We start from the raw sequence: 12865 nt of genomic DNA, 5'->3' as shown, positions 1-12865 counted from the left end.
AACTCTGACATGTATTAAAATTTCTTTTGTATACTCTTGCTAAATGCAGTTTATTTTGTCTATTAAATTCCATACAAAGTGTGTCATACCAAATATATGTTTTTTTTCTATGAAGTGTTTTGTTTAATGGGTTATAGGGCCTCTCCATTATTGTAAATGATGTATTTTCATTCACTTATTGAGAACATCACACACATGCTTCAATCAGCTGTCCTTGTAAATGCAAACCAGCAAATCTTCAAATGGGATAGCCTTTGTGCCACAGCATACATGCATCGTGTGTATTGAATGTTATGCAGAAGTTTTATATTTAACTGAAGTTCACTATGATGTTATTTACATTATAAACAAACACAACAGGAATAGTTTTTATTCTTTTCATGTCAAATAACATCCTAGAACAAAAAAAGTTTTGGTTCGATATAACTTCCGTTAAGATGGAAGTAATGTAAATTCTCTTGTCTCTATAATTATATACAACATTTAACCCAGGTTTGAATACACAATCATGTATGGCCATGATGTAATTACATTGATTACAGTTGCTGCCGGTAATTTTTGTGTGTGTAGTTTGTTGGAAAACCAAATTTATTTTTAAAAAAATCTCAGTAACCTGTATGGTGGCAAATTTTCACACCAGGAACCACTCCATGCAGCAGCAATGTCCAAGATTTACGTTAATAAACCACTGTATAGGGGGGAAAATAATCTCTCCTCATTGCTGTTTCCTTGCTGGCTAATAAGATGGTAACATGGTGTTTGACACTGTCAGTCCAGGCAGCTTAAAGGAACTAAGGCAAAAATCATTTTGATAAAAACACAAGGTGTTAAACTACTTTCAAACAGTCTGACAGAACCTGAGATTGGCAAGAAGGTATTTAGGGTTGAGTATTATTACAAAACCTTGCACTAAGGAACTTCTTCAGTATTCATTCATCGTAAAATTAATTTGCCTACATAATAACAGTCACCATACTCCAAGATAATTATTTGTAAAGTGGTTTGAGGTATTTGAGATGTGATATATAAATGTAGTTTTTAAATGGTTTTCCATCTTATTTCTAATATATTATTAGTTTTAGTGCACATCATTCAGTGTACAGTATAAAATTGAATGTAACATCTTCTAACACAGCATCTATAGAATGTCAGGCCTTGGAAACATGACACAAAAACTAGAGTGACCTCTAAAATGACAACAAAACGTGAAGCATAGTAAATACAGATACTGTAGCAATTTATTTTTTCTTTATCAGTTACTTGCTGATAAACTTACCCGAGATCACATTGTTCTTTAGCCTCCAATCTGATTTACTGATTTTACTTCCCACAGAAGTAATGTTTACCAGCTGTTGTAATAATCTAGATTGAAAGTGGGCTGTTATGTTTCTCAACACAACTTTTTCTGCATCTAAAGGTTTCCAGACAATGATGCTGCAAAGGAGAAGTTCCCAACGAAGACCAGCACAGAACAAAATGGCCAAACAAACCTGCCTTGCAGCTGCAATGTTTCTGCAGCGAATTGTGAACTGGAAAGAGTGGCAATGAGTACTCCTACAACCCCAGAACAAGTTCACACATCCCAAATTGCACTCCGTGGAAACCAGAGCTGGGATACATCATGTGTTCAAACACAAAGTGCAGCCACAAGCCAAGGAAACCTAGACTGCAAACAGTCTTCTGTGCCCCTGGAAGTGAATAAGAAGTCTCCTGAGGACCTCAGATCAGAAGAACTTGCCAAGGAGATCATTGGCAAAGATAAGTCTTTGGCAGAGATTTTAGATCCAGACTCAAATATGAAGACGACCATGGACCTAATGGAAGGCATTTTCCCCAGGAGCAGCACGGTGAGGCAGGAAGCACAACACAGAAGGCCGAGGTTACAAATGATGGTCAACAGATCTGTATCTGAGGAAGATAAGTAAGTTTTAAAGCTTTGTAAAGGGTGGGATCTTACATCTGTAGGACAGCCACTAAATAATGTTGGCAATGTGATTGTGTTGATGCTGTTTAGCAATATACAAAGGATATTTTGTACATTTTCATTCTCCCATTGGTCCTAGCAAAAAAGTATTAGTGCAGACTCCATCCACCTCAGCCATCCAGGGAATGAGCAGAGAGATAGCTGTTGCACACTGACAATGATAACAGCGTAAATATCCTGTTTCTCAGTGGTGCAACATTCTTGACGTTAAGCAGCTGATACTATTTGCTAAGGGGAATATGGATAGTGTACTATTCTCAAAACTGTATATTTGTGTAAAAATTTATATAAACACAACAGGCAGTACAGTAAGTTTGACAGTAGGTGAAAGACTGCTGTGAAAGTTGTCCATGAAATGTGTGCCCCACGTACCTAATATTTATATATGTGTTTGTGCGCACACGTGCGTGTGTGCTGCAATTGTTCTGATTTTTGAAGAGAATGGTGGGTTCACAAGGTAATTATGGATGTGGGAAACCATCTTGAATCATCCACCCAGAGATATCCTGACAACCTCCATTATGTCATCCAATTGTTTCTTAAACGACTCCAAGGTGTTTGTCTCCACTACTACTACCACACGTTGAGCAATTTCCTGATATCTGTCCTAAAAGTACCCATCTCTCATTGGAATCTGTGACCCCTTATTCTACCTCTGCAGTTTGACTTAAAGTAATATTCCAAGTTCAGGTCTTCTATACCTTTAACAATTGTATAGACCTCTATAAGGTTCCCTCTCAGATACCTCCTTCCCAGGACAATAACCCCAAGTTTCTCATAACTTAGAACCCCACACCAAGGATTAGCCTCATGTCTCGTCTCTTTACACTGTTCCGCCCCCAAGTAGTTATATGTCTCTCGTGTTTCTTGGAGACTCAGACTGTCTGACTAGATTATTGTGAGGTTTGATCATTACCTCCTTGCTTCAGTTAGAGTTCATGTTGCAAATAAAAGCTCTGGCTTTGTTTTGTTGTCAGGTCAATTAACAATATGTAGGTATGAGGGGATAGTATATTCTTGGAGATAAGAGGCTGCAATGCACCACAGTTTAGGATTATTCCGCATCTGTAACAACATGGAGCCAAGTGCAGGATTTCAGAAGTGCAAATTATACTAATTTTAAGAATCGCTTCTTAAACAGTTTACACTTTGCTACATTTCCACCTGGCTGTTAGTTTGTATTTACTTTGTTTTAACTTAGCTGTCCATGATCTGCTGAAGGTTTAGGAAAATAGAAGTGGAGGATCTGGGCTGGCAATTAATCATATGGGAAAAATAACCCAGCAGGACTCGATAGTGTTTCATAGCAAATGAGTACTGCTAAGTGATGAGGAAGAGCCAGCTGCTGAAGAGGGGAGTGTACTGGCTTTTCAAAACCTCATCACTAAAGCAAAATCTAGCTAGCTTACTCTCCCAATAACAATATGTATGTACAACTAAAATCTGATTTTTCATCCAATATTTCTTGAATCACAGATATTGCAGAGCCATCGACATGATCACTTTCTTTATCCAGAAATATAAGAATGTATAAAAATGTCAATTATGAAATGTAAAGTCAGAAAGTAATTGTCCAGCAAGCTGCTGAGCCATTCAGATCAGGTTGATACTCGGATTGATTGCCAGTTTGTGTTCTACAGCTATGGCTGTAGTTGCTTTAGTTGGCCTTGATGCCCCGAGTTAGAGAGGAAAAAGTAAGTCTTGATCATCGTCCAATGATACCTGCTGGAAAATACTCGTGTGGATGAATGAAGTCACTATCAGGTCCAGACGTGAATACCCCCAAGGTCAAATAACCAGGTGATGATTACAGTCTTCATTCAGCCCCAGAAAGAATGGTTACTTCATATAATCATAAAAGCAAACAGCACAGAAGGAGGCCTTTTGGACCATCAAGCCTGTGCTGGGTCTTTGTACTAGGTCAAGCTGACCAGCGACAACAAACCTATACCTTGGCACAAGCTAGGGCCTTCATCAGAGAGTGGGGGAGGAGAGAAATGTTTTTAAAGAAAGACTTTAAAAAATCAATCTGTGAGAGGAAATGTTCAGATAACTCATCTTTTATTTTGTTGAATAGAATGCCTCTAATCCTTCCTAATTAATGCTGATACCTTTCTTATTCTTTGGAAAACTTTTATGTTCATATACAATGACTTAAATCTTTAAGTTTTCTTCTTTGTATTTAGGAAAGAAGAGAGAGAGCCAGGAGCAGCTTCAGCTCATTGCCCCACTTACTATAGCACGTCTGCCCTCAAAGCTGAGCTGATGAATAAAATAAAGGACATGCAGAGAAATTCTGCGGAAGATGAAGAGGAAGAAGAACCAGACATCAATGAGAAAAAAGTACTGCCATTTCAAAGCTTCATCACTAAAAGCAATACCTGTCTTGTTCACTTCTTCCAATAGCTCAGTTGCTAAAAGTACCAATCCAGTGTAAAACTAAACCATAGGGACCAGGAGGACATCGGGTTTGATTCCTGGTTTGTGCTGAGTTAGCTGATCACAGGGACAACTGCGGGTAGGACACTATAATTGACCTCTGCGCCCCGGAGCTAGGGAGGGGAGAAGCCACCATTTTCCCATTCGTAATAGTTGTTCAGTGATCCCTGCTGGAAAGAATATCCGGCCTCACTGCAATGTTCCCTGCAGTCAGATAGCCTGCAAGACTCAGTATGTTGGCTCTGACATAAGGAATAAAGACTGAAAATGAAGGGTAAAAATGTGTGCATATCCACTATTGTATTTGGCTATCCCTAGTTTCTAATTTGCAGAAGAGGAAATCAGTCATTTACGTTGCAGCCATCACTTTTCCCCTTTGAAGTGTCTTGTGGAATTTCTTCTAACCCTGTAAAGTGCAGAAGAGTTACTAGAAAGAAAATCATTTTTCTTTGGTTGAATTTAGACTACTTTCATCAATTTGCTGCATATTAAGATATATGTGTGTGTGTGTGTGCAGAGATATTGGTTTGAAATGGCTGAAGGACTGGGCTTTCCACAGACAACAGTCAAATTGTCACATTCTTTGAAGATCATTCATTACTACAGATCTTTTGGCATGGTTTTCAGTGCAGCCACAGAAAGTAATCTGGTGTCATCTGATGCCCCTTTACATGATGGAAGTATGTCAAGTAGAAGTGATTCATACTGGAGCTGCCAGTGCTGTGGAATCTGATCCACTTTACATTGCAGGGGTTGGGGAGGTGGGGGTGTTCCATAGCACTAGCAGCAACAGACCAACAGCTGTTAAAAAGATGTGAATTGCTGCTTGATTTCTACCTGTCTGATTTTCCTGAAAGCTGAAGAAAGTATTTTCAAAGCCAGTGACAATAAGATTCGTATCACTAGCCTATAGAGACTGACTCTCCAATAAAGTCTTCTCTTGGCCAAAACAAATGGTGGCTGATTGTTTGCTGCCTAAGGAATAGGGGAAAAGCATCTGTTCAGGGTCTTCTCTGTACTTCTTCAAGTAGTGGCACCACCTCATTTACTTTGCAGCCACTGTAATGTAAAGGGGTCATTTACAGTGCAGAGTGGCTCTGCTCAACAGTAAACCCAAATATGTAGTGAATGAGTAAAAGTGCTCAGAATTAGTTATATTTTTGAACATTTAACAAATCGCTTCCAAAGTATCGATTGTGGTTTCTGACTTTTTTCACAAATTAATCTGTTTTTCTTCTTTCCTTTATAGTCTGAGCTAATTGAAAGCATTACATGCAAACTTCGGACCCTGCGTGAAGCCAAGGGGAGCCTAGCAACTGACATTAAACTGAACAGTGCTCTGGGCGAGGAAGTAGAGATCATGATTAAAGGCCTGTGCAAGTCCAACGAGTTTGAAAAATACAAGATGTTCATTGGGGATTTGGATAAGGTCGTAAACTTGCTGCTTTCCCTCTCCGGTCGTTTGGCTCGAGTGGAAAATGTCTTGAAGACTCTCGATGAAAATGCAAATGCTGAGGAGCGTGTACGTAATCTGTTGTTTTTATACTCTGGCTGTCTTTTGGATAGATTAAGATTATCGCTATATGCAATCAACAGAGAAAGAATTTTAGTTCCTATGATTTAGAAGCTGTAAATTGTATGAGAATTAAGATATTGAATATTTCTGCCTCAGAGGAGTTGATAAAATGACTGTGGTAGTCTTTGATAAAAGGGTAGGTATGCTTCCCTCATGGGCTGGTGTTAAATGCAGTATGTAATGTATTACTGGGTCACACAGACCGGAAGGTACCACATTTGATTCTCAACTCATAGTGGAGTACAGTTTCAAAGGTACTGGCAGCCCTGCATTACTGATGTAGTCTTTCTTCCTGGGTGAGCCTAAATCATAAGTGTAAGTAGACTACTGAAGCATGGGGGGGAATGTAACCATATCAAATGCAATCCTGTTTTCAGCCTGTTTCACCATGGTCACCAGTATTTGACATGCTGTGGGAACCCTGACTAGCTTTATTTTCTCCCATTTCCCTTTCTGAAGCTGACCGTAGGTTGCCCCATCACCAGCCCAGCTGAGAACAGCCTAGGGATCAAACTTGGGTCTTTCCTGAGCCGTGAGGTTCAGTAACATCCAATGCAGTATATTAATAAATTCAGCAATTCATTTTGTTTTTCAAATAAAGCCATCAGGATATACAAATGTCAAATTTACTCCCATGCATGGATGACATTTGCTAGCCCAAAGCGAACCATTTCAGTCACCTCCAGCACTGTAACTGTACCTGCAGTTTCCAATACTGATGCTTCTGTGCAGTTGGCAAAAAAGGTGAGATGAAATGGTGGACCAGTCAATTTTCCTGTTTATTGGGAAATGCCACCTAACAGTTCAGTGTGGAATTAGCAACCCTTGATGCACATACACATGTGAATGAAGTAGTAGCTTAACCCTATTAAGTGTTTGAGAAACAAGGAACCAGACCATTGTGGGACTGGTCTTGAAAGCACCACTTGGATGAATGAACCAAAAAGGGGATGTCCCCTCTTAAATTGAAAAATGAGCCAAAGTAGTGTTAATATCAGTCTGTTTAAGGGTCAGTTTTTGTGGGAAAAAAGGATTGAAGAATATGGTGAGAAGAGTAACTGAGACATACAGACCAGAAAAGTCCCAAGTTAGATTCCCGAGTTAGCTGATCTTAGTTTGGACAATGGTATGTATAATAGAGTTAGTCTCAATGTCCCTAGGTTAGGGAGGAGAAAGGTAACCAAGCTTACTGTTCCATATCACCATCCTATTGGAAATATGTGGCTGTCAGTTGAACATAATATTGGGGTTGACTGTGATGGCCTCGCGCAGTCACTGGCACCAGAACAATGGCCACATTGATCAGCTACTGGAGGCCATTGCATCCCAGCAAGGAAAAGGGAGGGCAGAAAATTGGACAGGAGGGGGAAAAAAAGGATGGACTTGTTAGGGTCAATTGCTTTTTAATTCCTTCTCCTCAGAAATTCTGACTAAGTAGCTTGGAGTTGATACTAAAGTTGTGCATCTGATGTTTCAGAATCTACTGAATGAGAAGCGTAGACTTCTGACCAGTCAGCATGAGGACGCAAAGGAACTGAAGGAGAACCTGGATCGCAGGGCACGCGTGGTCCTGGATATCCTGGAGAACTATTTGACGGAGGAGCAATTCCAAGACTACCAGCACTTTGTGAAGATGAAGGCAGCACTACTGATGGAGCAAAGAGAACTGGATGACAAAATCAAGCTGGGTGAGGAGCAGCTCAAGTGTTTGTTGGAGAGCCTACCTACTGACTTTGTATCACAAAGGACGGCTCGCTCACCTGTCGGCCACCCAGAGCCTGCCCTCTCGTAAACAAAATTTACCTCTTCGCTTTAAAAGAAAAAGTAAGGATTTTTATCAGGTTTTAATAGTAAATCACTCAGCGAACAAGAATGAGGAGGGATTCTGGATGAAGAAGACATCGTATTTAAATTGATATCGAAATCTATATTTTAAGGAAACAATGGCTAGCATTGTTTGTGCAAAAGACACTCCTCGTGGGAACTTATTACATGCAAGTCTGCAACAGCACAAAACTTGAAAATCCCCATGAGAGACAGCATCTTTTCAAAAGTGATGTTTGAGATACCTTTTAAAAACAGCACAACAAAAAGTCTCTGCTTAGAATTTATTTTAAAAACAAAAAGAAAACATTTTGTAGCATTCCCAATAACATCAGAGAATTACTACTATTTATAATTTTGAAGTGTAAGTTTCTGTACATACTCTAACCTTTTATGGTTCTACTTTATTGCGTAGGGGAAAAAATCTAATTTTGTAAGAAAATAACTTTTGGAGGAAAGAAAACAACCTACAGTCACAAAAAGTGATTGCAATCTTCTGAGGGTTTTTTTTTAATGAACGATCACCTGGAACAGTGAAAACTGCAGTTTGTAGAAACAGTTCAGAATGGTACACGTTGACAATTGACAGATTCTTTCAAAGTAACTTTGGGTGATGAACAATTTCCACATCATGAAATACAGTTCAACTGTCAATAATTCACTTTTCAAAATCAGTTTTTATAAACTTAAATTTATATATATATATATATATATATATATATATGCATTTTTGTCCTAATGTTTGGCAATTACATGTTAGACATGACCCCCAGTTGGTGGGTAATCGCCCTTCTTACAGCTGATAGATATGAATGACCACTGAAGACTATTCAGCATGGGTGACTATTGCAGAAAAGGCAGAGTCCTTCAGTGAGCCCAATATTTATACTGTGGTTGGACTCCATTGAAAATACAACTATAGATGACCGAAGTCTGTGGAAAAAGTAGAATGTGCTTGTCACAGAAGTATTCTCCATGAATGAAGGAAATTTAAAAAAAAATACATTACATAATCGAAGCTCACCTGTTTTCAGGGTGTTCCTGTCCCTGCGTGCATAATGTGATAATTGTAGTATTGGAAATGCAGTTTACAGTGCAGATGTGCACAGCTCCACCCACGGAGCTCTATTTATGTGGGTTTGCGAACGCATTGATTCAGTTAGATATAACAGCTTTTCTAACGCTTGCTTTTATTCTTGCCTTTTAAAATATTCCTTTTTCATCTTCTGATTTCTCAGTATACTGGGCTGTTTTTAAACCACTGTACATAATACTAACTTTCTGAACAGTAGACACTCGTGTAGAAGATGTGTTGAGTGTTCATTTCTCAGCCTGTATCAGATCTGGGTTTTAGTTTTTTTTTTATATACTTTGTTGCTGCATCTGACGATACGTTGCTGTATGGATAATTGCTCATTCTTGATTGTAACACCAACTTTTTTTTAATTCAGTGGGTGATAACTTTTCAGAGTTCAATCACAACTTGGCTATGGTCACAGCTGTACTTATTCAATACATTTCCCATAGCCATTCTGAGTCTTTGTCCAGACAGTGATGTGAAACACACTGCACGGCTTCTCACAAATCAGCTAGTTGTACGGTATGTGAAATAAATAAAAAGGAGTTTGCTGTACTTCTCACAGTCAAATGTTTTGATGAGATCTGTTTTCAGACAGAAATCATGACATTGAAGCTTGTAAACCACTCACTGCTGCAGACAATAAAAATGATGTGTGTCAGCAGTTGGTTGTGTGTTTTGTTTCCTGTATGAATATCCCATGTCTTAATATAGCAACATCATCATGTTAGAGCATGCTTAAGATATTTACCAGCATGATTTGCCTGTCCAGAAGTAGGCTATCATTTTTAATGTTCCTTTTTCATGAGCAGGAAGACATAATTTTCAGAATAATGTTCTCTGAGTCCCACCTCCTGTTTTCTGAATAGTTACCATTAATATGCATAATAATTCATGTAAACTTGAGTGAGGGGGAAAAGCGGGGAGGGGGGGGTGGGGGTGGTGCGGGGTACCTTGATTAGACCATGGGACTTGAGCTTGATTTCAGATCAAATAGAAAATCTCTGCTGGTGTCTGTCAGAAAGTCATTTAAAATAAATAAAGGCAATCTCAAAATAGTTCATAGTTGATCCCACAGTTCAAAAATTGCCCTAATTGGCACCAAATTGGGAATCTCACTCAGAGCAAGGAGAGGCAATGGAAACTAAATTATCCAATTTTAATGGAGTTGCAAGAACAGAGAGCTGGGGGTGTACGTGCACAAATGTTTGAAGGCAGAACAAGTTGAGAAAGTTGTTAAAGCACATGGGATCATTTGCTTTATTAACAGATGCATAGAATACAAAAGTAAGGAAGCTGTGCTAAAACTTTATAAAACTCCATTTAGGCCTCAGCTGGAGTATTGTGTTCATTTCTGGGCCACCAGTCTTTAGAAAGGATGTCAAGGCCTTAGAGAAGGTGCAGAGAAGATTAACTGGAGAGGTACCAGTGATGAGGAACTTCAGTTATGCGGAAAGACTAGAGAAGCTGGGGTTGCTCCCTTAGAGCAGAGAAGGTGAAGACAGTGCTAGACTGTGCCGGTGTACGGACAGTGCTGGATCATGCCAGTGTACAGCTGGTCCTGGATCGTGCCAGGATACGGACAATGCTGGACGGTGCCGGTGTACGGACGGTGCTGGATGGTGCCAGTGTACAGACAGTGCTGGATCATGCCAGTGTACAGCTGGTCCTGGATCGTGCCAGTGTACGGACAGTGCTGGACTGTGCCGGTGCACGGTCAGTGCTGGGCTGTGCCAGTGCACGGACGGTGCTGGACTGTGCCGGTCTGGACCGTGCCGGTGTACAGATGGTGTTGGATCGTGCCAGTGTACGGACAGTGCTGGTGTACGGATGGTGCCGGTGTACGGACGGTGCTGGACCGTGCCGGTGTACAGATTGTGCTGGATCGTGAGAGTGTACGGACGATGCTGGATGGTGCCAGTGTATAGACAGTGCCAGATCGTGCCGGTGTACAGACGGTGGCGGTCTACGGACGGTGCTGGATTGTGCCAGTGTACGGACAGTGCTTGATAGTGCCGGTGCTCGATCGTGCCGGGGTACGGATGGTGTTGGATCGTGCCAGTGTACGGGCAGTGATGGAATGTGCCAGTGTACAGCCGGTGTTGGATCGTGCCGGCATACGGATGCTGCACATTAACTGTATCCTCCCTATGACTGCAAAATCAGCTTGACTCCATCATTCTTAGCTAGCCCTGTATAGCTGTATTATTCGAGCTAGCCAGCATCACAAGACTGGCTTGTCTTTATTTAACACAGGATTAAAATGCACTATGGTTCTTTTATCATCAAGTTCACCTCCTGAAAAACTAATCGATAAAAAGGCGACTAAATAAAAATAAATCATGTATCTTAGGCCAGTTCTTTGTCCTTCCTCCAGCTGGGCTCTGTTTTTTTGGGCCTGGCAGCCTTTCAGCATCTCGTCCAGCAGCCATTCTTTAGAGTCAGAGTCGTACAGCATAGAAACAGGCCCTTCGGCCCACCGCGTCCATGCCGACCATAATGCCTATCTATACTAATCCCACCTGCCTGCATTAATTCCATATCCCTCTATGCCTTGCTCATTCAAGTACCTGTCCAGATGCCTCTTAAATGTTGCTACTATTCCTGCCTCCACCACCTCCTCAGGCAGCTCATTCCAGATACCCACTATACTTTGTGTGAAAAATTTACCCTTTGATCCCCTTTAAACCTCCTCCCTCTCACCTTAAATTTATGCCCTCTAGTTTTAGTCACCCGTACCATGGGAAACAGACTCTGGCTATCGACCCTATCTATGCCTCTCATAATTTTATATACCTCTATCATTTCCCCTCTCAGCCTCCTTCGTTCCAGGGAAAACAGACCCAGCCTATCCAATATCTCTTTATAACTCAAGCCCTCCAAACCAGGCAACATCCTTGTGAATCTTTTCTGCACCCTCTCTAGCTTAATCACATCTTTCCTGTAGCGCGACGACCAGAACTACTCACAGTACTCCAAATGCGGCATAACCAACGTTATGTACAACTGTAACCTGACGTCCCAACTCTTGCACTCAATGCCTCAGCCGATGAAGGCAAGCATGTCATATGCCTTTTTCACCACTCTGTCTACCTATTGTTGCCACTTTCAGGGAACTATGTACTTGCACCCCAAGGTGTCTCTGCTCAACAACACTCCCCAGGGCCCTGCCATTCACTGTATATGTCCTGCCCTGTTTTAACTTCCCAAGATGCATCACTTCACTCTTGTCTGCGTTAAATTCCATTTGCCACTCCCTTGCCCACTTTCCCAGTTGATCTATATCCTGTTATAACCTTAGACAACCTTCTTCACTGTCCACTATACCACCAATTTTGGGGTCATCTGCAAACTTACTAATCATGCCCCTTGCATCACATCCAAGTCATTAATATATATGACAAACAACAGAGGGCCCAGCACCGATCCCTGTGGCACGCCACTGGTCACCGGCCTCCAATCTGAAAAACAACCCCCCATTACCACCCTCTGCCTCCTATCGCCAAGCTAATTTTGTATCCAATTTGCTAACTCACCCTGGATCCCATGTGTTCGAACCTTCTGGACCAGCCAGTCATGCGGGACCTTGTCAAAGGCCTTGCTAAAGTCCATGTAGACAACGTCCAACGCCCTGCCCTCGTCAATCCTCTTGGTCACCTCCTCGAAAAACTCAATCAAATTCGTGAGACATGATTTCCCACGCACAAAGCCATGCTGACTATCCCTAATCAGACCATGCTTTTCCAGATGCATATAAATCCTGTCTCTCAGAATCCCTTCCAATAACTTTCCCACCACTGATGTAAGGCTCACTGGCCTGTAGTTCCCTGGTTTATCCCTGCTGCCCTTCTTAAATAAAGGCACAACATTAGCTATCCTCCAGTCTTCCGGTACCTCACCCGTGGCCAACGATGATACAAAAATCTCTGCCAGGGCCCCAGCAATCTCCTTCCTTGCTTCCCAT

General features: G+C 41.2%; 1 protein-coding gene across 12 annotated transcripts in view; it reads left to right on the top strand.

The window, feature by feature from the left end:
• shroom3 (shroom family member 3) overlaps positions 1–9578 on the top strand; it is a 480123-nt gene extending 470545 nt beyond the window's left edge. For 11 of the 12 annotated variants that reach the window (XM_068038329.1, XM_068038410.1, XM_068038349.1 and 8 more), the window contains 4 exons: positions 1418–1921; positions 4171–4327; positions 5673–5945; positions 7477–9577. In XM_068038329.1, the coding sequence (XP_067894430.1) occupies positions 1418–1921; positions 4171–4327; positions 5673–5945; positions 7477–7791 (1249 nt within the window). In that variant the 3' untranslated portion in view covers positions 7792–9577. Of the gene's footprint in view, positions 1–1417; positions 1922–4170; positions 4328–5672; positions 5946–7476 lie in introns of all 12 variants that reach the window. The other variant, XM_068038322.1, reaches the window with a different exon arrangement.
• Positions 9579–12865: the final 3287 nt, after the last annotated feature.

The sequence above is a fragment of the Heterodontus francisci genome, chromosome 1 (genome assembly GCF_036365525.1).
Source record: "Heterodontus francisci isolate sHetFra1 chromosome 1, sHetFra1.hap1, whole genome shotgun sequence".
Lineage (NCBI taxonomy): Eukaryota > Metazoa > Chordata > Chondrichthyes > Heterodontiformes > Heterodontidae > Heterodontus > Heterodontus francisci.
This window is presented reverse-complemented; position numbering and strand designations above follow the sequence as displayed.